This window comes from Amblyraja radiata, chromosome 37 (assembly GCF_010909765.2).
Source record: "Amblyraja radiata isolate CabotCenter1 chromosome 37, sAmbRad1.1.pri, whole genome shotgun sequence".
Lineage (NCBI taxonomy): Eukaryota > Metazoa > Chordata > Chondrichthyes > Rajiformes > Rajidae > Amblyraja > Amblyraja radiata.
Window position 1 is genome coordinate 831,035 of NC_045992.1, and position 25,755 is coordinate 856,789.

General features: G+C 45.1%; 1 protein-coding gene across 1 annotated transcript; it reads right to left on the reverse strand.

Annotated features, from left to right (window-relative positions):
* Positions 1–10,903: 10,903 nt before the first annotated feature.
* Positions 10,904–23,026, reverse strand: tmem72 (transmembrane protein 72). Its single transcript, XM_033012810.1, has 5 exons — positions 22,632–23,026; positions 14,792–14,858; positions 14,625–14,696; positions 11,903–12,051; positions 10,904–11,499 (listed from the first exon to the last, which is right to left on the reverse strand). Exons 1-5 carry the CDS (start codon positions 22,699–22,701, stop codon positions 11,072–11,074), a joined length of 786 nt encoding a protein of 261 aa, XP_032868701.1. The 5' UTR covers positions 22,702–23,026; the 3' UTR covers positions 10,904–11,071.
* Between the last annotated feature and the right edge of the window lie 2,729 nt (positions 23,027–25,755).

Below are 25,755 nucleotides of genomic sequence, written 5' to 3' on the forward strand. Positions count from 1 at the left end.
TTAGTTTTTAGTTTTGGAGATCCAGGCCCTTCGGCCCACCGAGTCTGTGCTGATCAGCGATCCCCGCACACTAGCACTATCCCACACAAACGAGGGACAATTTACAATTTTACCAAGCCAATCAGCCTACGAACCTGCGCGTCTTTGGATTGTGGGAGGAAACTGGAGCACCAGGAGAAAACCCATGTAGGTCACGGGGAGAACGTGCAAACTCCATACAGACAGCACCTGTAGTCAGGATCGAACCCGGCTCTCTGGCGCTGTGAGGCGGCAACTCTACCACTGCGCCACCTTGCACTGTGGTGACCTCAGTAAAACCACAACATTCCTCAACATGCGGACAGGTGAAGATGAAGTGCTGTTGTTTCTCCTCGGGGAATGTCCAGCAACCAGTTACACTTGTAAAACAGGGGCCAACATTGTGATGATGAGACATTTCATCAGCAAGAGCATGGTGGATATTCTACCCAGGCTCAGTCACAGAATATATTCAAGTCAGACACTGATAGAATATTGGAAATGAATGGGATCGAGGGACATGGGTTTCAATACAATAAAATACAATCAGTTTTATTCGTCACATTGCACATAAAGTGCAAGTGAAATGAATTTGCCAGCAGCGGTACAATGATAAAGAACACACAATAAAAATTTAACACAAACATCCACCACAGCATTCATCACTGCGGTGGAAGGCACAAAATTTGGCCAGTCCTCCTTCATTTTCCCCCGTGGTCGGGACCTCAACCCTCCACAGTCGCCACTGCGGGCGTCCAGATGAGTAGACATGCATGAAAGCCGCATGGTGGAAATTCAGGCTTCATCTCGTTGGATATCGGAACAGACATATGGAGCTAAATGTCCCGCTCCCATTTCTATTTCCAATGTTCGTAGTTACACATTTAGTGCACTTTTTCATGGATACAATGGGGCTGATGCACAACAACACTGAGAACTATATTCTGCACTCAGTATCTTCCACATTGCTCCATCTATTGTATTTGAGTTGGACCTGACTATATCTATGTATGATACATCTGATCTGTTTGCACGGCATGTAAAACAAAGCTTTTCCAAGTACCTCGGTACATGTAGATAATAATAAATCTAATAACAAAACCTAACATGATGACTGCACCACACTAACTACAACCCTAGCTCAGCACCCATCATTTATTGTGCACCTTGTTTTAGTTGCACTGAGGCTCTGTCTTTGCACCATTATGGTTACTGATTATTAATGATATTGTTATTGTTTATTGTATATTTATTTGTGTATTATTGGGCCAATGACCCTGTAAAGCTGCAGCAAGTAAGGATTTTATTGCTCCGTTGCAGGTACATATAACAACTGAACGAGAGTAGGAAGGAATTGCAGATGCTGGTTCCAACCGAAGATAGACACAAAATGCTGGAGTAACTCAGTGGGACAGGCAGTGTCTCTGGAGAGAAGGAATGGGTGACGTTTCGGATCGAGACCCTTCTTCAGACAACACTAATCCTGCCTGTCCTGCTGAGTCACTCTAGCATTTTGTGTCTATCAACTGAACATCTCTGACTCTTGACTTTTCATTGCTGAAACAATATTTTGCTGCCAACATGAGTTTGGCTAATTATCCCCTAAATATCAATTACATTTGGATGGGTGAATTTTAGAACTATGTTATTGACAAAACCCTAGACAGCAGCAGATCTTGGTGAGTCTTTGTGTGCTGGACCCAGAGGAGGATCTACTACCAGTCGATATGTTGCCCTATTCTTTTAAACCTCTTTTCTGCCAGTAAATCTGGCTGTAATAACTATGTATATTCTGCACTCTGTCTTCCCACTACACTTTATCTATTGTGCTTGAGTTTGACACGGATGAATTCACTGATCTGTTTGGACAGCGTGCAGAGCTTCTCACTGATCCTTAGTACATGTGTCAATTGTAGACCTAACCTTCTGAATCTAACGAAGGGTCCCGACCCAAAACGTCACCTATCCTTGCTTTGTGGATTATTAGATTATTGACAATGACGTGGAATGTGCCTTTGACAATATTAACAAATATGTTAATTGATAAATTTAATCGCATAATTCGCAGGACATATTCCATGTAAATCTTTAAGATGTAAACTTTCATAATTTACTTATTTCATGTTTATATCTGTATAGATAATATTCATGGTTAAAATTTCATTATCACAGTTTGTGAAATTATGTAATTTAACAAAAGTTAGTTTGAAACGGGTTTGATGTGTAAATGACATGCCCTTTAATCAATCTTTAACCGGATGGAAAGGCAGGGAAACTGCAATGAAATTCCATGCAGGATATACACAACAGCACTTTACCTTGCACTAAACATTATTCTCTTATCATGTATCTATACACTGTAAATGGATTGATTGCAATCATGTATTGTCTTTCTGCTGACTGGATAGCACGCAACAAAATATTTTCACTGTACCTCGGTGCATGTGACAATAAACTAAACTATATATACAAAAGCACTTAATCTTTTAAAGAGGAACACAAATTCTTATTTCGTTTTGTGCTTTGATTTTTTACTCCAGAATAAAATGAAAATCAAAGTAATATTTGTGAATGATTATATTAACACAAATACAAAACAGGCAATTTAATTGTTGTATTTCATTTATCCGTAAACATGAGGTAATGAATATTTTAACATTTAGCTCTCAAGGTCTCGACCCGAAATGTCACCTATTCCTTTTCTCCAGAGATGCTGTCTGATCTGCTGAGTTACTCCAGCATTTTGTGTCCACAAAAGAAAAAGTATTAGACGTTATGAAACATCAAACATGAGAAAAATTATTTTTTGATTATGAATTTGAACTTCTTCATCTTTCGTGTGGCGTGCACAGCTTAAAGTTGTTGGACAGCTTGTTCTATTTGATCTTCCGTTTGTGCACGTCGAGTTGATTGCATTAGTCCAAACAGGGCGGACCACGTGAAGGTTGCAATCTTCCACCCCAATTTGAACTAATTAACACTGTTCTATGGAAATTAATACTCTTGACCTCGTGTATTTAATCATGGAGTTCCTTTGATTCTAGTTATTTATGTTTATGACCTGAATGTCTTTTTGTTCCCCTAGTTTATCAATCTCAACTAAAAAACAAATATTATTCTCCTACATGTTCAATTATTCAACTAAGTCATTGAGGGTTTTTATTTAACATTTGCTCACCGGCTAATAAGGGAACTAAAGGTTTGTGTTCGAGCCCTTGGTTAGAATGTGGAATTCCCTTTCAGTATTCATTGTAGTTAGAAGGCCGATAAATTAATTTGAAACTGAATTAGATGGTTGCCTTAATAAAAAGCAATTGGCACTTCGAACTTGCTTAAGTGTCAAGTGGACACAAATACACCCTATATGTTTCAGCGAGTCTGAAATGAGAAAGATGTTGAGAATATGTTTCTAACATGTTGTATTCTTTTCAAAGATGTCTTACTCCAAGCCACTAATACACCAAGCAAGATGCACGAGTAAGCACACTCGGGGGATACAAAGGTTCAGGAGAAAACTGATTATAAGGCTAAATCAATAAATGGGTGGAACTCTTGTTAATCAAGGGACCTCTTGAATTACAACAAATGGCAGCTAGCAATAACATGCTTTGCGAGACCCGCATTCATAATAACTGATAATGATGCAAAGATTGCCACAAAAACTGTGCATGGGATTGTTTACTTTCGTGGGATTTACTAGATCAAATTTAGAAGCAGATTTAGCACAAATGAAGGATTTGCTTTGCTCTCTTCAAGGTGAATGCAGTAATACGATGCAGACAAAAACTCACAATCACAAGCAAAGATAAAATAGACCACAAAACACAAATGCGACACCGTTTGCTGCACTTACCTGAGATGAATGTATTGTGTACAAACACAAAAACGTCTTCTGTTCTTGAATGAGCAAATTAAAACCAGTGACCTCATGGTTCCATTACTGTCAGCTCAAAATACAAACTGAATACAATATGGATTCATTTATATGAATAACATTGCCCTAAATAGAAAGCATATATTAAACAAAGCAGCATGGTTCAACATACCAGTGAAATGCCAGAATAAAATGCTTTTGTTTCAATGAGGATATCGAGTTTCCCTGTGAAACTGTACTGCAAATCTTCTTGCCAATGGTCTAGAGTATTTAAATTATAGTCTTTTTCCTCTTCTTTCCAGGCCTGCTTTATATTGTAACTCCCACCATACCCCCAATGTTAGAAGAATGGGCATCCACTGAACTTTGCACTGGGTTAAAGCAGTGCAGACAACTGAGTTATATGAGAGCCACAATCTTCATTCCCTTCCCCCCCCCCCTTGCCAGACATTGGCATCTATCCACTCCCTGGGGAACCCCGATCAAATGCCTGACCTAATTGATATTTGTATTGGTTTATTGCCATCACGAGTAGCAAGAACGTGCTGCTACATTTGTCAATTTAAAATTAATCTGCATTTATAAGCAATATTTTTCCATCCATATAAACCCAATGTTGGGGATGCATTAACTTACTAAATAATAGATAAATAGGGTGGCAGAGCTAGTAAAGCTGCTGCCTCACAGCACTTTAGACCCTGGTTCAATCCTGACCTTGAGTGCTGTCTATATGGAGTTTGCATGTTGCACGTGGACTTTCTCCGGGTGCTCTGGTTTCCTCCCATATCCCAAAGACGTGCGGGTTTGTAGGTTAATTAGTCTCTGTGAAAATTGCCCCTAGTGTATAGATAGATAGATAGATAGATAGATAGATAGATAGATAGCCTTTATTGTATGGTGAATGGGTGTGAAAATGGGATAACATAGAATGTGTGCGAATGGGTGATCGATGGTTGGCATGGACTCGGTGGGCTGAAGGGCCTGTTTCTATGTTGTATTAAACTAAATGTCCTAACTCATTCACTAACATGATCGATTAACTAAGGACAATTAACAAACATACGTGTTACATTAAAGGTACATGTATGCCACGTAGGTAGAGTCACAAAGACACACTGGCCTGGTACAGCATTGTAATGTTGAGCCATGTCTCTCAGTCACTGCTTCTAATCTGCACCGTTCATGAGTGATAGGAGAAGAATTAGGCCATTCAGCCCATCGTCTACTCTGCCATTCAATCACGGCTGATCTATCTTTCTCTCACAACCCCATTCTCTTGCCTGCTCCCCATAACCTCTGACACCTGTACTAATGAAGAATCTATCTATCTGTGCCTTGAAAGTATCCATTGACTTGGCCTCCACACCCTTCTGTGGCAATGAATTCCACTATGACCAGAGTAGCTGTACAAAGCTTGATGAAATGTATTTATTGTTTCAAGTGCAAGTTTCCACACTGCTTTGTGGCCACAGTGTTGATCTATACAGGACAGGAGGCGTTAGTTATTACCTCTCTGGCTCTAGGCTTCCTCACAGCTAATGCCCACCAGGAAACACTGGAAGTCTGCTCCATTTTCCTGCCTGAACTAGGGTGAGTTGTGGAGGATGTTGTTTTCACTCACAGTTTCCCTTTGTTGCTTCCTGCCACGGTTTAGTTTAGTTCAGTTTAGAGATATAGTGCAGAAACAGGCCCTCTGACCCACTAACACTGTGGGCGTGGGGGGGGGGGGGAGTGAGCTCAGAGAACAGTTGGGGGACATTACGGGGGAGGGGGTTGAGGAGCCAGCGAGGGGGAACCAGAGTGATCGTGGCTGGTCGCTGGTCGTTCTCCTCTGCTGGGATCAGTCTCCTCTTTCCATTTGACTGGGTCTCCCACGGGGTGGGTGGGGGGGGGGGGGGGGGGGGCTTCTGCTGGGGGAGGGGCTGCTGCTGGGGGCGGGGCTGCTTCGGGTCCGGTTGGAAACCGGCGGCCACCCTCGGCTCCACTAAAGACGCGATGGCGCAGGAAGGGGCGGACCGTCCTGGGAATTGACGGGGAAGAGACTAATCCGCGCGTGTGCTCGTGCGTGTGTACATATATGTATGTGTGCGTCTGTGTGTGCATGTGTATATGTGTGCGTGTGTGTGTGTGTATATCTGTATGTGCATGTGTGTGTGCGTGTGTATATGTGTGTGTATATGTGTGTGTGTGTGCGTGTGTGTGCGTGTGTGTGTGTATATCTGTATCTGCACGTGTGCATGTGTGTGTGTATATATGCGTGTGTGTCTGTGTATACACATAATATATATACACATAAATACAATCATACTCAAGTACAATAGGTAGAGTGAAGAGGGATATACAGTACAGAATCTAATTCCAGCATTGTATATATACAATGCAAATAACAGTGCAAAGACAAAGGCAATGCCTCGATGTAGGTCTGAGCTTATTTGAGGTTGTCGTGTTTAATAGCCTAATGGCTGTAGGGAAGAAGCTGCTCCTGAACCTGGACGTTACAGTTTTCAGGTCCCTGTACCTACCCAATGGCAGGGGTGAAACGAGAATGTGGGCAGGGTAGTGTGGGTCTCTGATGATATTGGCGACCTGTAGATCCCTGCAATGGTGGGGTGCTCACTGCCTGTGATGGTCTGGGATGGACAATAAATGCTGGACGAAGTAACGTCCACATTGGATTGATGGACAATGGCCAGTTCCCGTGTGGCTGGGGTAGGAGGCCGAGGTGATCTGAGCGGACTTGGTCAGCTTGTCCATGTGCAGAGGGAGGGATGGAGTTTTATGCCGATAACTTTGACAACCGATGAACACTTGTGGACAAAAGTGCTGGATAAACTCAGCGGGTGCAGCAGCATCTATGGAGCGAAGGAAATAGGCAACGTTTAGTCCAGAAACTTTGCCTATTTCCTTCGCTCCATAGATGCTGCTGCACCCGCTGAGTTTCTCCAGCACTTTTGTCTATCTTCGATTTTCCAGCATCTGCGGTTCCTTCTTAAACATTTGTGGACAACCTCTCTTCAATAATCTGTGTGGGCCGTAGAAGGCAGTCTTGCCTCAAATGTTGCAGCATCCCTGTATGTCTGGTGGCCAAATAACCAACCCAAGCTGCAGAGCTCACTGTGATGGCTGTCGGTGGATCCTTGACAAGACACACTTTCCTGAAATTCTCCAGCTGCTTTTCTGTTGTAAATCACTCAATGTTGTGGGACTCTGATCTTAGAATGAGTGTATAGAGATAGAGAGAGAGAAACATAATCCTAGTTCAAGATGAAGTTGCTTAAGTGGCAGTGTGGTGTTTTTAATGCACTAGTATATAGAACCTTGAACTACAGTGCAAGAACAGGCCCCTTGACCCACAATGTCTTTGTCCATCAATGTGTATTGCTGATCTGCGCAGACAGTGAGGAAACATGGAGAGGAGAAGAGGATGTGTCGACATGTGTAGCAAGCGTCCACTGCTCCTAGAGTCACACAGCATGGAAACAGGCCCTTCAACTCAACTTATCAACATCGACCAACATGCCCCATCCACACTAGTCCCACCTGCCTGCCTTTGGGCCATATCCCTCTAAACCCAAGGTAGACACAAAATGCTGGAGTAACTCAGCGGGACAGGCAGCATCTCTGGAGAGAAGGAATGGGTGACGTTTCTGGTCGAGACCCTTCTTCAGACCTGAAACGTCACCCATTCATTCTCTCCAGAGATGCTGCCTGTCCCGCTGAGTTACTCCAGCATTTTGTGTCTACCTTCGATTTAAACCAGCATCTGCAGTTCTTTCCTACACATTTTGCCTATTTCCTCTAAACCCATCCTATCCATGTACCTGCCTCAATGTATGTATGTTCTTTGTATGTTGTGATGGTACCTGCTTTCTCTGGCAGCTCTACATCAATGGTGTAAAAAGGTTGCCCTTCAGTTTCGTATTAAATCTTTCCCTCCTCACTTTAAGCCCATGTCCTCTGGTCCTTGGTTTCCCCAACTCTGGGTAAAAGGCTGTGTGTGTCACCCTGTTTATTCCCCTTGCTCTGGGGAATCAGGCACGGTGAGGGTCTCGGACCACCACTAGGTGGCAACTATTGATGAGGCAGAGGCTGCAGGTTAAAGCACTGACTTGCATCAACTGGTCAATGGAACAAAAGTTCTGGGAAATGTTATAACATGTGGAGAGTGAGTAGATGTTTTGATTATACACCAGTAAATCTCGGAGCCAGTAGAGCTGCTGCCTCACAACACCAGATACCTGGTTCAATCCTGACCTCTGCTGCTGTCTATGTGGAGTTTGCACATTGGCTCTGTGACTTCCTGGTTTTCCTCCGTGTTTTTCCAGTTTCTTCTCACAACCCAATAATGACTGTGTTACTAAACCGATGGGGCAGTGCAAGTGGTCCTGGTGTGTAGATGAGCGGGTGTACTGGGGCTCGTTGATGGGAATGGCGGGAGAAAACAACATATTAGTGAGGAATGAGAGTAAAACTGGGTGGTTGATGGACGGCATGGACTCAGTGGGCTGAAGGGCATGTTTCAGTGTTCTATCTTTCCATATGTTCTATGTCTCTCCCACATCAGCTGCTGACTGACTGTCAGGGCAGTATCTCTGTGAAGATGGCTTCCTTCACGATATGATGGAACGTTATAAATCCCAGAAGGGAAACTGATCAAATCAGATTCACTGCTCACTGTACAGAGTCAGGAGATGGGTGAGGTTGGTTGAGGCTCCATTTCATGTTAAGCCCCCAATGTCATTGTAGATGTGATCTGGGCAGCAGTGAGATACCACAGTGGGCAACTGATAGTGTTCACACTGAGCTCCAGCAACTGAAGTTTAGTTCCTGGGAAACTCTCTTTAAAAAGCACATTTATTTTGGTAAAGTGTATGTTACAGATTTGTTCACCGATATGTAAATAATACATAAACCAGATGTAACTATTCTTTTAATAAAATGCCATGGGAAAATAAAAACAGTTCTTATCTAATTGATATTCCATGTGGACTATCTCCACTCTAGTTCTAAGGCTGGATAAATAAAATCATGGACACACACAACACAGAAACAGGCCCTTCCGCCCAACCCGTCCATGCCGACCAAGATGCCTCATCTAAGCTAGTCCCATTTGCCTGGGTTTGGCCTATATCCCTCGATGTACCTGCCTCAACCAACTCCCTCTGATCCCAGCACACAGTCCCACACCACCACACTCAGACACCAATCGCCATAGCCTCCTGATCGTGGACATTGGTGTCCATTAGTCCATAAGTGACAGGAGCAGGTAGACCATTCGGCCCATCGCGTCTACTCCGCCATTTAATCATGGCTGATCTATCTTTCCCTCTTAACCTCATTTTCCTGCCTTCTCCCCATAACCCCTGACACCCGTACCAATCAAGAATCTATCTAGGATGATATGCTGAGAGAATGGAGCGGCTGGGCTTGTACACTCTGGAGTTCAGGATGAGAGGGGATCTTATTGAAACATATAAGAGTCCAGAAGTCCAGGACCAGGGGCCGCAGTTTAGGAATAAGGAGTAAGCCATTTAGAATGGAGATGAGGAAACACTTTTTCATCCAGAGAGTTGTGAGTCTGTGGAATTCTCTGCCTCAGAGGGCGGTGGAGGCCGGTTCTCTAGAAACTTTCAAGAGAGCTAGATAGGGCTCTTGAAGATAGTGGAGTCAGGGGATATGGGGAGAAGGCAGGAACGGGGTACTCATAGTGGATGATCAGCCATAATCACATTGAATGGCGATGCTGGCTTGAAGGGCCGAATGGCCTACTCCTGCACCTATTGTCAACCAATCTCTTTAAAAATATCTATTGACTTGATGTCCACAGCCATCTGTGGCAATTAAATCCGCAGATTCACCATCCTCTGACTAAAGAGTTTCCTCTTCGTCTCCTTTCTAAAGGTACACCCTTTAATTCTGAGGCTGTGACCTCTAGTCCTAGACTATCCAGCCAGTGGAAACATCCTCTCCACATCCACTCTATCCAAGCCTTTCACTATTGGCTAAGTCTCACATCGGTCTAAACTCCAGCGAGTACAGGCCCAGTGCCGTCAAACACTGATCATATGTTGACCCACTCACCCCTGGCATCATCCTTGTGTTGACTGGGCTGCAAGGGGGCACTCAGAGTTGGAGGGCTGGTTAGTTTCAGTCTACCATGTGTGCTGTACAGGGGAGTGCTACTTCATTAGAGGTGGTCTATTAAATGGGATATTGATCTAAGCTGTCATCTAGTGAACCATCCCATATCAATTACCCCTCGTGATATTGTGTCCAATACTCATTCTCCAAGTAATGTTTCTAAAGTTCACCAACCCCCAGGCTGACCATTTTGCTGCTATCTGTGACAGTTTGCCGTGCACAAGAACATTGCAGTAACAACTCCACATCAAAAAGTACATCCGTGGCTGCAACACAGGTACATGCCTGAACTTCAAAACGCTCTCTGGAAAAGTCATCCTTCTTTTCTGCTTCAGCTCGGAAACAATCAGTGCATTGACATGAATAACACACAGAGTGCTGGAGTAACTCAGTGGGTCAGGCAGCATCTGTGGAGAACATGGATAGGTGACGTTTCACAGAGTGTTGGAGTAACTCAGCGGGTCAGGCAGCATCTGTGGAGAACATGGATAGGTGACGTTTCACAGAGTGCTGGAGTAACTCAGCGGGTCAGGCAGCATCTGTGGAGAACATGGATAGGTGACGTTCTGGGGTCTGATGTTTAGTTTAGTTTTGAGATACAGCGTGGAAACAGGCCCTTCGACCCACCAAGTCCGTGCCGACCAGCAATTACCCCGTACACTAGTTCTATCCTACTCGCTAGGGACAATTTACCAAAGCCAATTACCCTACAAACCTGCACATCTTTGGAGTGTGGGAGGAAAACGGAGCACCTGGAGAAAACCCACGTGGTCACAGGGAGAACGTACAAACTCTGTACAGACAGCACCCGTAGTCAGGATCAAACCCATGTCTCTGGTGCTGTGAGGCAGCAGCTCTACCTGCTGCGTCACTGTGCAGCCCACTAACATCTCCTATCCATGTCCTCCACAGAAGGGAGTGGTAACCCGCTGAGTTACTCCAGCACTTGGAGGTTCCTTGTTTCTCCATTGATGTGAATATTCATTTGGGAAGGTGTGTGTTCAGTGGGTTGAGTGTGAAGTAGGCCAACGTAAGTTCTCACTTGGAGATGATCAGTACTTTATCAGATGTGGTCTCATCTGGACCAGGCTCCTCCAGATCTCCAGCCTCAGACAGGACCATTTTAATAACACCTTCCTCACACAATGGGCCTGCGTTCGCTGTGGTCCCAGTGGGAGTTCTGGTCATCTTGTGCTGAGAGGTCCTTGTCGGTTCACTGGCTGGAGGTCTTTCTGTGTTGACTTTGAAGATATTTCGCAGGTGGTTTATCAGGGAGAGTCTCTTCTTTGCAGAGTGCTGTTGGAAGCTGTACATCTGCTCCCTCTGGCCGGCCTCTGACAGAACTATCGCAGTGACGTATTGTCCGGGGCAGCACCCTCTCCCCATCGCCTCTGCAACCTTCGTCTGAAATGTTTTCCTCAGGCTAAGCACAAAGTATGCGAGACCGCTCACTATCAACATGGTGCCTGGAATGAGACGGGAATCACACGTTTCTGTTCCTTCTGCCGATCAACATGAAACCATTCATCCCATGGGTACGTTCTCATAAATAACAACAAGCGCGCAGTGCAGGTCACCCCAGGACAGGAAAGATGGGCGGTCTTTGGTGAGGGGGCAGAGGAGGTTTACAGAACGCTGCCTGAATCAGGGTTCAGCTACAGGGAGAGGTTGGACACTTGGATTGTTTTCTCTGAAACGCCAGAGGCTGAGGGGTGACCTGATAGAAGTGTGTAAAATTATCAGAGTTTAGATAGGGTAGACAATCAGAACCTTTCTGCTAGGGTGGATTATCCAGACCTTGTTGTGGTTTGCTGGACCCAAGGTGCTGGGATCAGGGGACATTGATAATGCATTAGGTAATCTCCTCACCTGGAATCGTGGCGTGCCAAATGAGAACAGGGTGCAAGAAGCAAGCCACCGACAGAAAGATGAACGTCAGGAACTTCTGAAATCCATTGGGTCTGAGGGCTTTCTCCCAGAGAGTCCACATCTTGTTGTTTGATTTCTGGTAGACAGAGCTGTAGAAGCAAAAGCAGTGCTTTGAAGTTAATAAAAGACACAGAGTGCTGGAGTAACTCAGCGGGTCAGGCAGCATCTCTGGAGAACATGGATAGGTGACGTTTCACAGAGTGCTGGAGTAACTCAGTGGGTCAGGCAGCATCTGTGGAGAACATGGATAGGTGACGTTTCACAGAGTGCTGGAGTAACTCAGCGGGTCAGGCAGCATCTCTGGAGAACATGGGTGGATGACATTTTGGGTCACAATCCTTAAATTTACTGGTTGTAGAGGAGGGAGGTGATGAAATCCAATTATGCTATTGTCTGAGAAAGGCAACACATTCCAGGCACTCACCACACTCTCTGTAAAAAAGTTGCCTCACAAATATGAAATATTAAATATTAGTTTGTCCACCCTCTCTCTGCTTCTAATAATGTTAAATAACCGCCAAACAAGCTCAACTTTAACTGTCCTTCAGAAGTGAACCCCCTCTCTGAAGAAGGGTCTCGACCCGAAACGTCAACCATTCCTTCTCTCCAGAGATGCTGCCCGTCCCGCTGAGTTACTCCAGCATTTTGTGTCTGTCTTTGGTTTAAGCCCTTCCTCCTTTAGCTTGTTGTGTGTGAACAAACTGCCAACTGGACTTTTCACAGTAAATACTCTACATGTGGGCAGGCAGCAAATGTTGACTGTGCAGATGTGATGAGAATGCCCAGGAGCCCAGTCACCCCACTGGGGAATGTATGCCTGTTCTCACTGATGATGGATCAGCTTGGATGTTCAACTTATCAGTTGCATATTTTGGGAATTATTAACCTTCGAAAGATTAGCAAGGCTGCCTGCCCATTGGTATGTCGTGGGACAAAGGAAAATACATTAGTGACCATGGGGAATGTTCAGATAAAGTGAAGCGCAGGGGATTGAGTTTCCTCAAAGTCCCCCACTGATTGTTGTCAGAGTGGCAGAGAGCTGTACAGCAACTGTACATTGAGCATGAAAGGAAATGTAAACGTTGTCAAGATCGATCTTCAGACTGGATACCTGCAGGTTCCCTGGGTGTAAGGTCGATCAAACCCTGTTTACATTTGTACCTGGGGCTGTGACAAGGTGACATCAGAGTGGTGTGGGCTCAAGGGGCGAGGGGACATGACAGAGGGACCTCTGCAGGCAGTTGTTCCACTTAGACCATGAGGTAGTCTGTATCTACTGGCCTCCACAGCCTTCTGTGGCAATGAATTCCACAGATTCACCAGCCTCTGGTGTATCTCACTGTATCAATTGATGCATGTGACAAGAAATGGAACTTGAACTTGAACTTTGACTAAAGAAATTCCTCCTCATCACCTTTCTACAAGTCCTTCCTTTTATTCTGAGGTTATGACCTCTGGTCCTAGACTCTCCCACTTGTCCATGCCAACTGGGCTAGGCTCATTTGGCCCATATCCCTCTATACTTATCCAAATGTATTTTAAACATCCACCTCTATATCTTCCTCTGGCAGCTGGCTCCAGGTACAGCCCACCTCATGAGTGGAGCACTTGCCCCCAAGGTACCTCTGCCATCTCCCCTTGCCCCTGAGCCTACACCTGCTGTTGTCACGGCCAGAACCCCCAGGTGCAAATGTACACAAGCTGCGATCGGTCTTACACCCAGGGCACCTGGAGGGATTCGGTAGCAATATCATTTTTGACATATTTTCCATTCTCATCTTACAGTGAAAGCATGTTGCTGTCGACTCTGAAGTCAAATGTTGTTAACTGATATTGCTGGGTGATGCAGATTGCTTCAGACATAGAGTGACTGGACAGCCAGGACGTGACTGAATCCAAAATCCCATCTACAGCAGCTCAACCATATATAGGTTCCATAACGGGGAGGTATTATCCATGCCGATGTTAGTGCCTGTTGCAGGTACAGCAGGCAGCGAAGAAAGCTAATGGCATGTTGGCCTTCATAACAAGAGGAGTTGAGTATAGAAGCAAAGAGGTCCTTATGCAGTTGTACAGGGGCCTGGTGAGACCACACCTGGAGTATTGTGTGCAGTTTTGGTCTCCTAATTTGTGGAAGGACATTCTTGCTATTGAGGGAGTGCAGCGTAGGTTCACAAGGTTAATTCCTGGGATGGCTGGTAGGATGAGAGGGGATCTTATTGAAACATATAAGATTTTCAAGGGATTGGACAGGCTGAAGGCAGGAAACATGTTCCAGATGTTGGGGGAGTGCAGAACCAGGGGCCACAGTTTAAGAATAAGGGGTAAGCCATTTAGAACGGAGATGAGGAGACACTTTTTTCACACAGAGTTGTGAATCTGTGGAATTCTCTGCCTCAAAGCATGGCGGAGGCCGATTCTCTGGATACTTTCAAGAGAGAGCTAGATAGGGCTCTTAAAGATAGCGGAGTCAGGGGATATGGGGAGAAGACAGGAACGTGGCACTGATTGGGGATGATCAGCCATGATCACATTGAATGGCGGTGCTGGCTTGAAGGGCTGAATGGCCTACTCCTGCACCTATTGTCTGTTGTCTGTTGTCCAGGGCAATGGGGAGTGCTGGGACAGCTGAGGTCTCTGAAGTAACTATATTTCTACTTACGGGCAGTGATGACCAAGCACAATGTCAATGAAATATGGGCCCTCCAGAAGGATCAGTACTGCTGCTGCAAATCTTAACAGAAAACAAGCGTTAACCTTTCAATCTCCCATGTCTAATCAATACATACTAAAGGCCTCGCAGTAATGCACATTCATTAATATACTCACAGCAAGTAAACAGCAAGCTTTGTGAACTGCCCTTCCACTGCAGTGTGAGTGCCAACTCCCAGGAGAACTAAGTGTTTAATGGACAGAAAGCACAACATTTATTACAATTTACTGTTAGTTAAAATTGCTATTTCTCCCGCTTGAAAAAAGTAAACCAAATCTTTCCTATCCCTGTTTAAGAAGGAACTGCAGATGCTGGAAAATCGAAGGTGGACAAAAATGCTGGAGAAACTCAGCGGGTGGAGAAACGTTGCCTATTTCCTTTGCTCCATAGATGCTGCTGCACCCGCTGAGTTTCTCCAGCATTTCTGTCTACTTTCCTATCCCTGTACCTGTCCAAGTGTCTTTCGGCCCGAAACGTTGCCTATTTCCTTCGCTCCATAGATGCTGCTGCACCCGCTGAGTTTCTCCAGCATTTTTGTGTACCTTCGATTTTCCAGCATCTGCAGTTCCTTCTTAAACTCTTATAAATGCTGTTACACAATGTTTCACTTGTGAATGATGTAGCTCTGTCCTCCACTAGATGGCAAAGTGAGACCAGGGAAACATTTGCAAACTCCTCTCGTGAGACCAGACTGTTGGCGAAGAAGCCAAAACTGTCTGCCTTGTACAGATGTGATAACTCCACTTCATCAGACTATGCAACAGCTGGATGCTTTCTTACAGGAAACTTGGCTTGATTAGCTCCTCCCACACAGTCCTCTGTTACAATTTATTTCATGGATTTCTCCCCATCTTGATTATTCTCGGCTGCAACAATCGGTTTGCTTTGTTATTATAGTCACATGTAAAAAGTGTTTGTTACCTGCTATCCTGTCGAATTGTACAAGCAAGTCACAAACGTACAAGAGGAGTAGCAAAGAGAATACTACCAGAGACACACACTCAGGTGAATGTAGGCGTAGGGTGTCAACGTTACTGCCCTGTTGTGGCATGGTGGCACATAGAAACATAGACAATAGGTGCAGGAGTAGTGTCCATTCGGCCCTTCGAGCCTGCACTGCCATTCAATATGATCATGGCTGATCATCCAACTCGGTATCCCGTACCTGCCTTCTCTCCATACCCCCTGATCCCTTTAGCCACAAGGGCCACATCTAACTCCCTCTTAAATATAGCGTTAAATACAGCGGTAGAGTTGCTGCCTCACAGCGCCAGAGACCCGGGTTCCATCCTGACCAAGGGTGCTGTCTGTACGGAGTTTGTACGTTCTCCCCGTGACCTGCGAGGGTTTTCTCTGAGTGCTTCCCGTTTCCTCCCTCACTCCAAAGACGTGCAGGTTTGTAGGTTAATTGGCTTTAATGTGTGTGACAGGACTGGTATACAGGTGATCATTGGTTGTCGCAGACTGGATGGGCCAGAGGGCCTGTTTCCATGCAGTGTATCTAAACTAAACTAAACTAAACAACTCCGTTCCCTCACACCTCGCTCATGCTTGACGTTAGGCTCTCTCATATTAACCACAGGCTTCTAGTGCCTTTTTCCATAGAGACATACAGAGAGTATTTGTTTGATTTCCCCTGTGCTGCCCTCATTCTCCAGTATAAACTCTTCTGTCTCCGTCTGCAAGGACCCAACTCTTCCCTGGTCCGTCTTAACCAAGAGCTCCAACATCAAGAGTCAAAAGCCAAGAGAGTTGAGAGTTTAATTGACAAATGTGTGGACAAGGGAACAATGCATTCTTGCAGCAGCAGCAGCAGACCAGGCCAGGAAAAGCAATATACATCAATAACATAATAAACAGAAATATACAATAAACAGCCTGTCTGGAGGTTGTTAGTGAGTTGCAGGTCTTGGGTTTTCCTCCTCACATCCCGTACTGGCAGATCAGCAGTGGCCTAAACCTCCAAATATTTATCTTCCAGATATATATCCATCTCTATTTTGTCACTCTTCTCATTTCCACTTTTAGCACGATGAACTCTCACGCAAAACTCCAAATCACCACGCTTGCTGCATCTAAAACTCACCCTGATGTCAGTGAAGGTGATTCACTACCCCACCGGCCAGCTTCCACTGTGTTTTCATTCTCATCTTCCTCACAGTGCCATTGTGCTAGAACTCCAGGGGTTTGTTGGGATTCCTCTCGCTTTCTGCTGAGTCTCAGCTCAGCTAAGGATGATTAGATCTCCTCAGCGTTGCTAGACGGCTCCAGGGGGGAAGCATGGGTTTGTGGTTTGTCCCTGTCTTGTTGCAAACTGAAGCAATGTCACACACTGCTCTTGTTTCTGACTCTTGGCCCAGTGATGTACAAAGTAGAGAGTTGTAGATGTCGCCCAGTCCATCACAGTCCACACTCCCCAACATTGACCATTGATGGGGCATCTTGGTGGGCAAGGATGAGGAGGGCCTGTTTCCATGCTGTATGACTCTATGACTCTATGACTCTAAGACTCTATTTTCTGCCTCTACAGTATTTTACTTCTGTGTCATTTAGTGCCCCTCCCCAGATTCCTGTCACCAGCAATGCCTCTTAAACCTCGTGCCATTAATAAATGTCTCTGCACTGCTCCAGTAGTCTCGCTGCATTGGGTAAAGCCCAGTGTTGCACAGTGCAATGTGCTGCCAGACACCACTCCATCAGACGAAGCCTGGCCTCAGGTCTATACTGATGTAATTGTCACGATGACAGACTTCTGGCACTGCCTGACTGTACAACTGGAGAGTATTTGGTTATTTTGGCTGAAGGCTTGTTCTCTGGTTGTAGGCTGTTACTCGAGAGACAGGCATGGAGTGAATGATGTGCGGCCCATGCCATTAGTTCTGCAACCTCACACATGTCCCGAGCTTGCAGCATCAAACTCAAACTCGGCAGATTCATCCTCAGTCAGGGATGGCTCCTCATTCAGCACAGATTTAAAATCTACCAAAAATACGGTAAACTGTTGTTTAAAATCTTCACCCATCTGATGACTGAAGTGATTTCCTGACCTAACTAATGGAATTGATTCCAGGGTAGATAAAAATGCTGGAGAAACTTAGCAGGTGAGGCAGCATCTGTGGAGCGAAGGAATAGGTGACGTTTCGGGTCGAGACTCTTCCTTTGCTCCATAGATGCTGCTTCACCCGCTGAGTTTCTCCAGCATTTTTATCTACCTTTGATTTTTCCGTCATCTGCAGTTCCTTCTTAAACAAATTGTTTCCATGTTGATTAGCAAACTATTCCCGAACAGATAGAACATAGAACAGGCTCTTCATCTCCTCTTCCTACACGTGACCCACATTCCCCCATTCCCTGCATATCCGTGTCAAATCTCGACATATATTGCATACTGAGGATAATTTGATGGAATATTGACTGCTGTTCCCAATAATCCTTTGAAATACCTTCAAAGCTGTACCTCGCTACACGTGACAATAAACTAGGCTAAACTGAATTAACTTTTTTTAAAAAGAAGTGACATAGAAGAAAAAGGAATGACCCAATGAACACAATGAATACATTTGCAATGTGTAAACTTTATCCTGCGAACCGCGAGGCCAGTAAAGAGTTAAATAGTGACAAGTTAATTAGTGTGGCACGTGAGGAACCTTACCCCAATACTGTCAGTGTGAACGGTAATGGCTCACCTGATTCCTGGATTGTAACCGCATTGAGGAAATTAAACTGACATCGTAAACTCAAAGGGCAAAGGTGAAGAGCAGTTCAAACATTATTTAGAACGCAAGATTAGATTGGAATATTTCAGTGATCACTGATTTCATAACTTTATAAGTGATAGGAGCAGAATTAGGCCATTTGGCCCATCAAGTCTATCTCTCCCTCCTAACCCCATTCTCCTGCCCTCTCCCCATAACTCCTGACACCCGCACTAATCAAGAATCTATCAATCTCTGCCTTAGAAATATCCATTGACTTGGCCTCCACAGTCTTCTGTGGCAGTGAATTCCACAGATTCACCACCCTCTGACTAAAGAAATTCCTCCTCATCTCCTTCCTAAAGGAACGTCTTTTAACTCTGAGTCCATGACCTCTGGTCCTAGCCTCCCCAGGTGGGACCATCTTCTCCACATCCACTCTGTCCTTTTAACTCTGAGTCCGTGACCTCTGGTCCTAGCCTTCCCAGGTGGGACATGCTCTCCACATCCACTCTGTCCAGGCCTTTAACTATTCGGTAAGTGCTTACGTAAACATAAAACATCCTATGTCCAATCCTTACTCATGCAGGGGGGAGAATGGTTACTGCGATAGAGGACTTATCCGAGACTAGTTTGAATCAACCTGTATTGTAATGGTGCCTGATCCAATAATATTCACATTAAATCTGCTGAAAGTGACAGATCAAAGGGTGCAATTTACGTTTCGTCACCACGTTATTCATCAACCGGAAACATAAACTGTCTCTCGATTCCATATGTTGCTTGATTTACCGAGTATTCCCTGCATTTTCTGTTTTTATATCAGATTTCCGGATTCTGCGGTGCTTTGCTTTAGTGTGAGATTGGAATCTCTCAGCTCATTCCCAACATCCCATTACAAACTCCGTGGAAAAATTCAGTAACTCTTGAACACTGCACAATAATAACCTCGGCTATGAACTTATATGGACTGTGTTTGGTTGCACTATAGACTTTAGCTTGTTTTTGTACCAGCATTGTGGTTAGTAATTTATTGAATGTTTGTATAATAAATATTATCTCTGTGTACTGTATTTACAGGACTGTTATGCTGCTGCAAGTATGAGTTTCCATGTCCCATTGTTGATATCTATGACATTGAAACACTCTCGATTTGTCTGGGAACCACTCCTCACTTCAGCCTTGATGCTGTGGCTCCTGCCCTCGCTCCTCATTCAACTCAGTCACTGGCAACTCTGGGAGTCTGTACACTCTGGTTTTGTTCCACAGCCTCTGCTCCTCTGCTCCCCTCCTGCCCAACTCTTCCCCCTGCACCCCCCTCTTCCCCCGCCCCCCCCCCCTCTTCCCCATAAACCTATGTCCTCTGGTTTTTGATTCCCCTGCTCTGGGTAAATGACTGTCCAACCACCCTGTCTATTCCCCTCATGAGCTTATACACACTCTGTAAGATCACCCCCCATCCTCCTACACTCTTGGAGTAAAGTTCAAACCTGCCTGACCTCTCCCTATAGCTCAAGCTCTCCAGTCCTGGTAACATCTTCATAAATCTGCTCTCGCTGGTCTCCACATATTGATGACTATTTGCTTTTCTCCACACTTGCCTGGATATTAGATCCTTGGCGCATTCTAATTCAACACGATTTTCAATAAGAATGATGTGATTTCCGTGTGTGGCCTGCCAAAGATAAGATCAACTAGTGAGCATTTGCAGTGAGTGCCTGGGAGAGGGTTCGTATTTCCAAAAGATCTCACTCAGGAGAGTCTAAAACACTCCAAAGACCTACAAGTATGTAGGTTAATTGGCTTGGTAAATGTAAAAAAATGTCCCTAGTGTGTGTAGGATAGTGTTAATATGCGGGGATCGCTGGTCAGCCCGGACCCGATGGGCCGAAGGGCCTGTTTCCGCGCTGTATCTCTAAACTAAACTAAACTAAACATGAACAATCCAGTAATATTCTTTGGTACACAAAAATGCTGGAGAAACTCAGCGGGTGCAGCAGCATCTATGGAGCGAAGGAAATGGGCAACGTTTTGGGCCAAAGGAAATAGGCAACGTTTTGGGCAAACCCAAATGGTTTCGGCCTGAAACGTTACCTATTTCCTTCGCTCCATAGATGCTGCTGCACCTGCTGAGTTTCTCCAGCATTTTTGTCTACCTTCGATTTTCCAGCATCTGCAGTTCCTTCTTAAACAGTAATATCCTTTACTGAGCCGAAAATTCCCCTCAGTTTCCTTGTTGATAAAGCAGAGGGAAATGGGCAGAGAGGCAGCACTAATGAGTAACTTTGTAGTTAAATATCATCAATAGAAAACACTTATTTGGAGCAGTTTAGTTATCTAATATACAGAGCATCTCCACTTTAGAAGGATGATTGGAAAAGTAAATCTTCAATGAAATAGAACGAGTGGACAACTGCAGATACTGGACTCTTGAACAAAACACAAACTGCTGCAAACTAACAGAGATTTAAACCACAGGGCAGTGTCAGGATACGAGGAGATAGTGGAACAGTGGTGTTGAGTCAGGCTCCCCACCACTCACTTCATCTACACTTCACGCTGCCTCGGTAAAGCAGCCAACATCATCAAAGACCTGGCCCATCCACTCATTCCTTCTTTTCCCTGCTTTCAGCCGGCAGAAGGTACAATAGATTTAAACGCACACGATGAGACCCAGGAACAGCTTCTTGCCCTCAGTTATCAGGCTTCTGAATGGTCCTTCCATGTCTAGTGTACTGTCCGATTCACCTCTACCTCATTGCCGACATTGGACTTTGTCTCTGGTACGAACCGCTGCAATGTTGAGGAAGGAACTACTGAACGTACACAAAAATGCTGGAGAAATTCAGCGGGTGCAGCAGCATCTATGGAGCTGCACCCGCTGAGATTCTCCAGCATTTTTGTCTACCTTCAATTTTCCAGCATCTGCAGTTCCTTCTTAAACAAGGAACTACTGATGCCGGTTTAAACTGAAGATAAACACAAAGTGCTGGAGTAACTCAGCGGGACAGGCAGCATATCTGGAGAGAAGGAATGGGTGACGTTTTGGGGTGAGACGTGTCTGAAGAAAGGTCTCGTCACCCATTCCTTCTCTCCAGAGATGCTGCCTGTCCCGCTGAGTTACTCCAGCATTTTGTGTCTGTCTTCGCTACAATACTGAGAACTATATTCTGCACTCTGTATCTTTCACCGTGCCCAACCTGTTGTATTAAGATTGGCTTGATTGTATTTATAACTAGCATTATCTGGTTTGATTGGATAACATAGAAATCAAAGCTTTTCATTGATCCTTGTACACGTGACAAACATTAACCTAAACCTTGATCGATCAATTGAACGGCAGATCCCGTGCAAGAGTTTGAACTCCTGCCTCTTATGTTCTTATGTTTTTCAATGCAGTTAGGAACTTGCAACCCATCAGTATTGTGGGGCCACCTTCACCAAGACCTCAGCAGTGCAAGTAAATGGCTGCCCCCCACCCTCAGGAACACCTTGCCATGGGCAGTGAATACCTTTCCTGCATTGCCCAAATCCTGAACTATGTGTGCTTATCAACAAGTGAAAGTGAGAAGGTTGTCTGTTTACAAGGGTTTAATTGTCCATGGTTTCCTTACACAGTTTCTTTACCAGAGGACATAGGTTTAAGGTGAAGGAGAAAAGATTAAATAATAATCTGAGGGGTAACTTTGTCCACACAGAGGGTGGTGGGTGTATGAAACAAGCTGCCAGAGGTCTGAAGAAGGGTTTCGGCCCGAAACGTCGCCCATTTCCTTCGCTCCATAGATGCTGCTGCACCCGCTGAGTTTCCCCAGCAATTTTGTGTGCCAGAGGAGGTAGTTGAGGCAGGGACTATCCCAACATTTAAGAAACAGTTAGACAGGCACATGGATAGGACAGGTTTGGAGGGATATGGACCAGGCGCAGGCAGGTGGGACCAGTGTAGCTGAGACATGTTGGCCAGGGTGGGCAAGTTGGGCCAAAGGGACTGTTTCCACACTGTATCATTCTAAGGTGGTGGGTATATGGAACAAACTGCCAGAGGAGGTAGTTGAGGCAGGGAGATTAACAACATTTAAAATAAACTTGGACAGGTGCATGGATAGGAAAGGTTTAGAAGGACATTGGTCAGACATGGGCAGGTGGGACTGGCATAGATGGGACATCTGGGCTGGCATGGACAAGTTGGGCTGAAGGGGATGTTTCTATGCTGTATGACTATTGGTGGTGTTGCCCCTGGACAGGTGTGATGTACCTCACTTACCTGCTGCAGTAACGATGCCAAGGATACGACAGGTTCGGTCCAGCAAGTCCCACACTCTCGCCATGGCCATTTCAATCAATGTTCCCCCAATCCGTGCTGGGACCTCAGAGCCAAAGGGCAGGTGTTAGTGTCCGGCCATCTCCGGGTTGGTCGGGCAGAGACTGGTCACGAGGTAGAGACAGTCCCATTCACCTGTGAAGGCAGATGCTGTGTTAAACCTTAAGCTGGGACAGTGATGATGAAGGTCCCTCTGCCGCTACCCCTCCAAACTCTCCCTGTGTTTTGGAAACAACTTCTGTGGGCTTTTCCCATCAGACTGTGGACCGCTCCACTCCCACTGCAGTTCCAGCTTGGCCCAAGGTTACAGTGAATACACTTTACTGTTTGTTTTCTACTCAAACCTATTTGTTTAATCATTACCCATAAACAATGCCTAGTTCAGTGAATGGCATCTTGCAGAATCTCCTCCCTCCTCCCCCCACACACACTCTGGCCAACCCAGCATTAACATCCCGCACCAGGCCTTGACCAAGTTGCAAAGATTAAAGTCCTGGGTAAGGATTAGAAGTGTTTACGCTGAGAACAATCCCGCTGCTTGTTCCTCTCCACTTCATGTTTAAAGAATCTTACATCAAAAGCAGAAACCTTTGGCAATCTGTCCATCCGAATTCTGCTTAAAGTAACTGTAAACTTTTCCCAGTGCCAGCTTGTGAAAGTAATGATGCATCGACCACATTGCACGCTGGGCGGATGCATGTATACCTTCTCTCCATCCACATGGGGGTCTGTATGTGGGTGCGTGTCAGGATGGGAGATTGTAGGGCAGTATATTCAGAAACAATATGCAGAGAAGAAGTGATACCACAAAGAAGACCATGTATTGGAGACTTGCTAAAGGAGGAGGATAAACAAACCGGTGGGGGACACACCAGGCCTGAGCAGCATCTGTACAGACCAAGTGTCCTACATAATTCACCACCATCTCTTATCTGCCTCCACATATCCCGTATCCCTCCTTTCCCTGCATATCCATATGGCCAACAAACGTCTCTAAACACCACGATGCCCCCAGCAAGGGGGGGGGGGGGGCAGGCAATCACTACCCTGTATGTAACTATGTTGTCCTGCACATGTTCATGTGATGGGAGAAGAATTAGGCCATTCAGCCCATCAAGTCTACTCTGCCATTCAATCATGGCTGATCTATCTTTCCCTTTCAACCCCATTCTCCTGCCTTCTCCCCGTAACCCCTGACACCCGTACTACTCAAGAATTGATTCTTTAAGCTTTGCCCCTCTCACCTTAATGCTCTACCCTCTAGTATTAGATCTTGTATAACAGTGCAAGCTGCAGAACGTCATGTAACCAAAGACTGTAGGCGATCGTGGTTGCTGAGGTTTGGCTCAGTGTAGACATCGGGTCGATGGCTTGTGCTTGACCATGGGAGGAAGCCTTGGCTCTGTGCTGCCATCCTGCAGTGTTTGTGGAGGGCAGGGTATGTTACTATACCAACACTGTGTCGGGTCAGCTCCAGTCCCCAGTCTGGGTGCACCACGGACATGAAGGTCAGCAGAACCAAACTCAAAGTTGAGTCATAGTCATAGAGTGATACAGTGTGGAAACAGGCCCTTCGGCCCAACTTGCCCATACCAGCCAACATGTCCCAGCTACACTAGTCACACCTGCCTGCGTTTGGTCCATATCCCTCCAAACCTGTCCTATCCATGTACCTGTCTAACTGTTTCTTAAATGATGGGATAGTCCTTGTGTCAACTACCTCCTCCGGCAGCTTGTTCCATACACCCACTACCCTATGTGTGAAAATGTTACCCCTCGGATTCCTATTAACTCTTTACTCCTTCACCTTAAACCTATGTCCTCTGGTCATCGATTCACCCACTCTGGGCAAGAGGCTGTGTATCTATCTGATCTATTCCTCTCATGATTTTATACACCTCTATAAGATCACTCCTCATCCTTCTGTGCTCCAAGGAACAGAGTCCTAGCCTACTCAACCTCTGCCTATGGACATGGGTTGAAAGAAAGAACTTCACTTGAAAACCGCAACACTTATTAAATTGTCAAATGAGTGTTGAGTGTCAAGAAATAATGAAGGTTGAAACTTCAGATTTATATTGGCCAATGGCTTTATTCAGGGAAACATGAATTGATATTAACTGGTAAATGGAACAAGCTGCCAGAGGAAGTAGTTGAAGCAGGTATTGTATTGCAATTTAATAAATACACTTGGACAGGTACATACTGTAGCTAGGAAAGGATATGGGCCAAATGCAGACAAATGGGATGAGCGTAGATGGGGCATATTGGTCGACATGGGCGAGTTGGGATGAAGGGCTCATTTCCATACTCCATGACTCTATGACTCAAGTACCTCAGTTTCTTACTAACTATCTAACTGGATGGATGTTAATCTGGTTTAGTACATTAAGGTACAATGAATAATTTGCTAGAGGGTTAATGATAAACTGTATACGTGTGACTGGCTGGCGTGAGGAGTAGAAGGTGGATGATGTTGTCACAAGCATTGGTGGGGAGGTGGAAATTTCCCCTCATCTGTAATGCATGAGGGGACATTAGGTTAGCACTTGCCTGCTGATGCTGAACACAACCTGGGAACTTACGGGGAATTAAACACCAGAAAATAGCCAGCAGTGAAAGCTTGGATAACAAGGGCAATTCCACCTTCAGTGCTCTGTGCATGAATATGCAGCGACTGGCTCTGTGGCAAACAGCCTGAACACAAACATGTTGTGTTCAGAATAGAAAGAAAAATAACTTTGTGAATTATTAATTGGAAAATTCAGATAATTTAAAAGCTATGCATTGAAGGATATTTTCCATTCTACTGATACAACCCCACTGAATAGCTAGAGATTTACAATGTTAGCTTTTGGGCATTTGTTACAGATAATGACTATTTGAATTGTTTAGTCCAAAGTGCTTTTCTTATGGTTTATACTTGCCTGTTCCTGCACAGGTTATTCCGCTGTCTTGTTTCCAATCTCAATCCATGGGAATTGATTTTAGAAATATCACAGCTGGACTGATGTTGCTGTTATCCCCCCCTGAACCTTCCCCGTTCACCAGACTCCGCCTTGCTCTC

What these genes read in the sequence shown, in the direction of transcription:
- tmem72 (XM_033012810.1), bottom strand. Translation starts at nt 22,701, where the DNA reads ATGGCCATGGCGAGAGTGTGGGACTTGCTGGACCGAACCTGTCGTATC. An exon ending in TGGCATCGTTACTGCAGCAG is followed by an intron (nt 14,859 to 22,631) that starts GTAAGTGAGGTA and finishes TTAAACACTTAG; the next exon opens with TTCTCCTGGGAGTTGGCACT. An exon ending in GTGCTTGGTCATCACTGCCC is followed by an intron (nt 12,052 to 14,624) that starts GTAAGTAGAAAT and finishes TTGCTTCTACAG; the next exon opens with CTCTGTCTACCAGAAATCAA.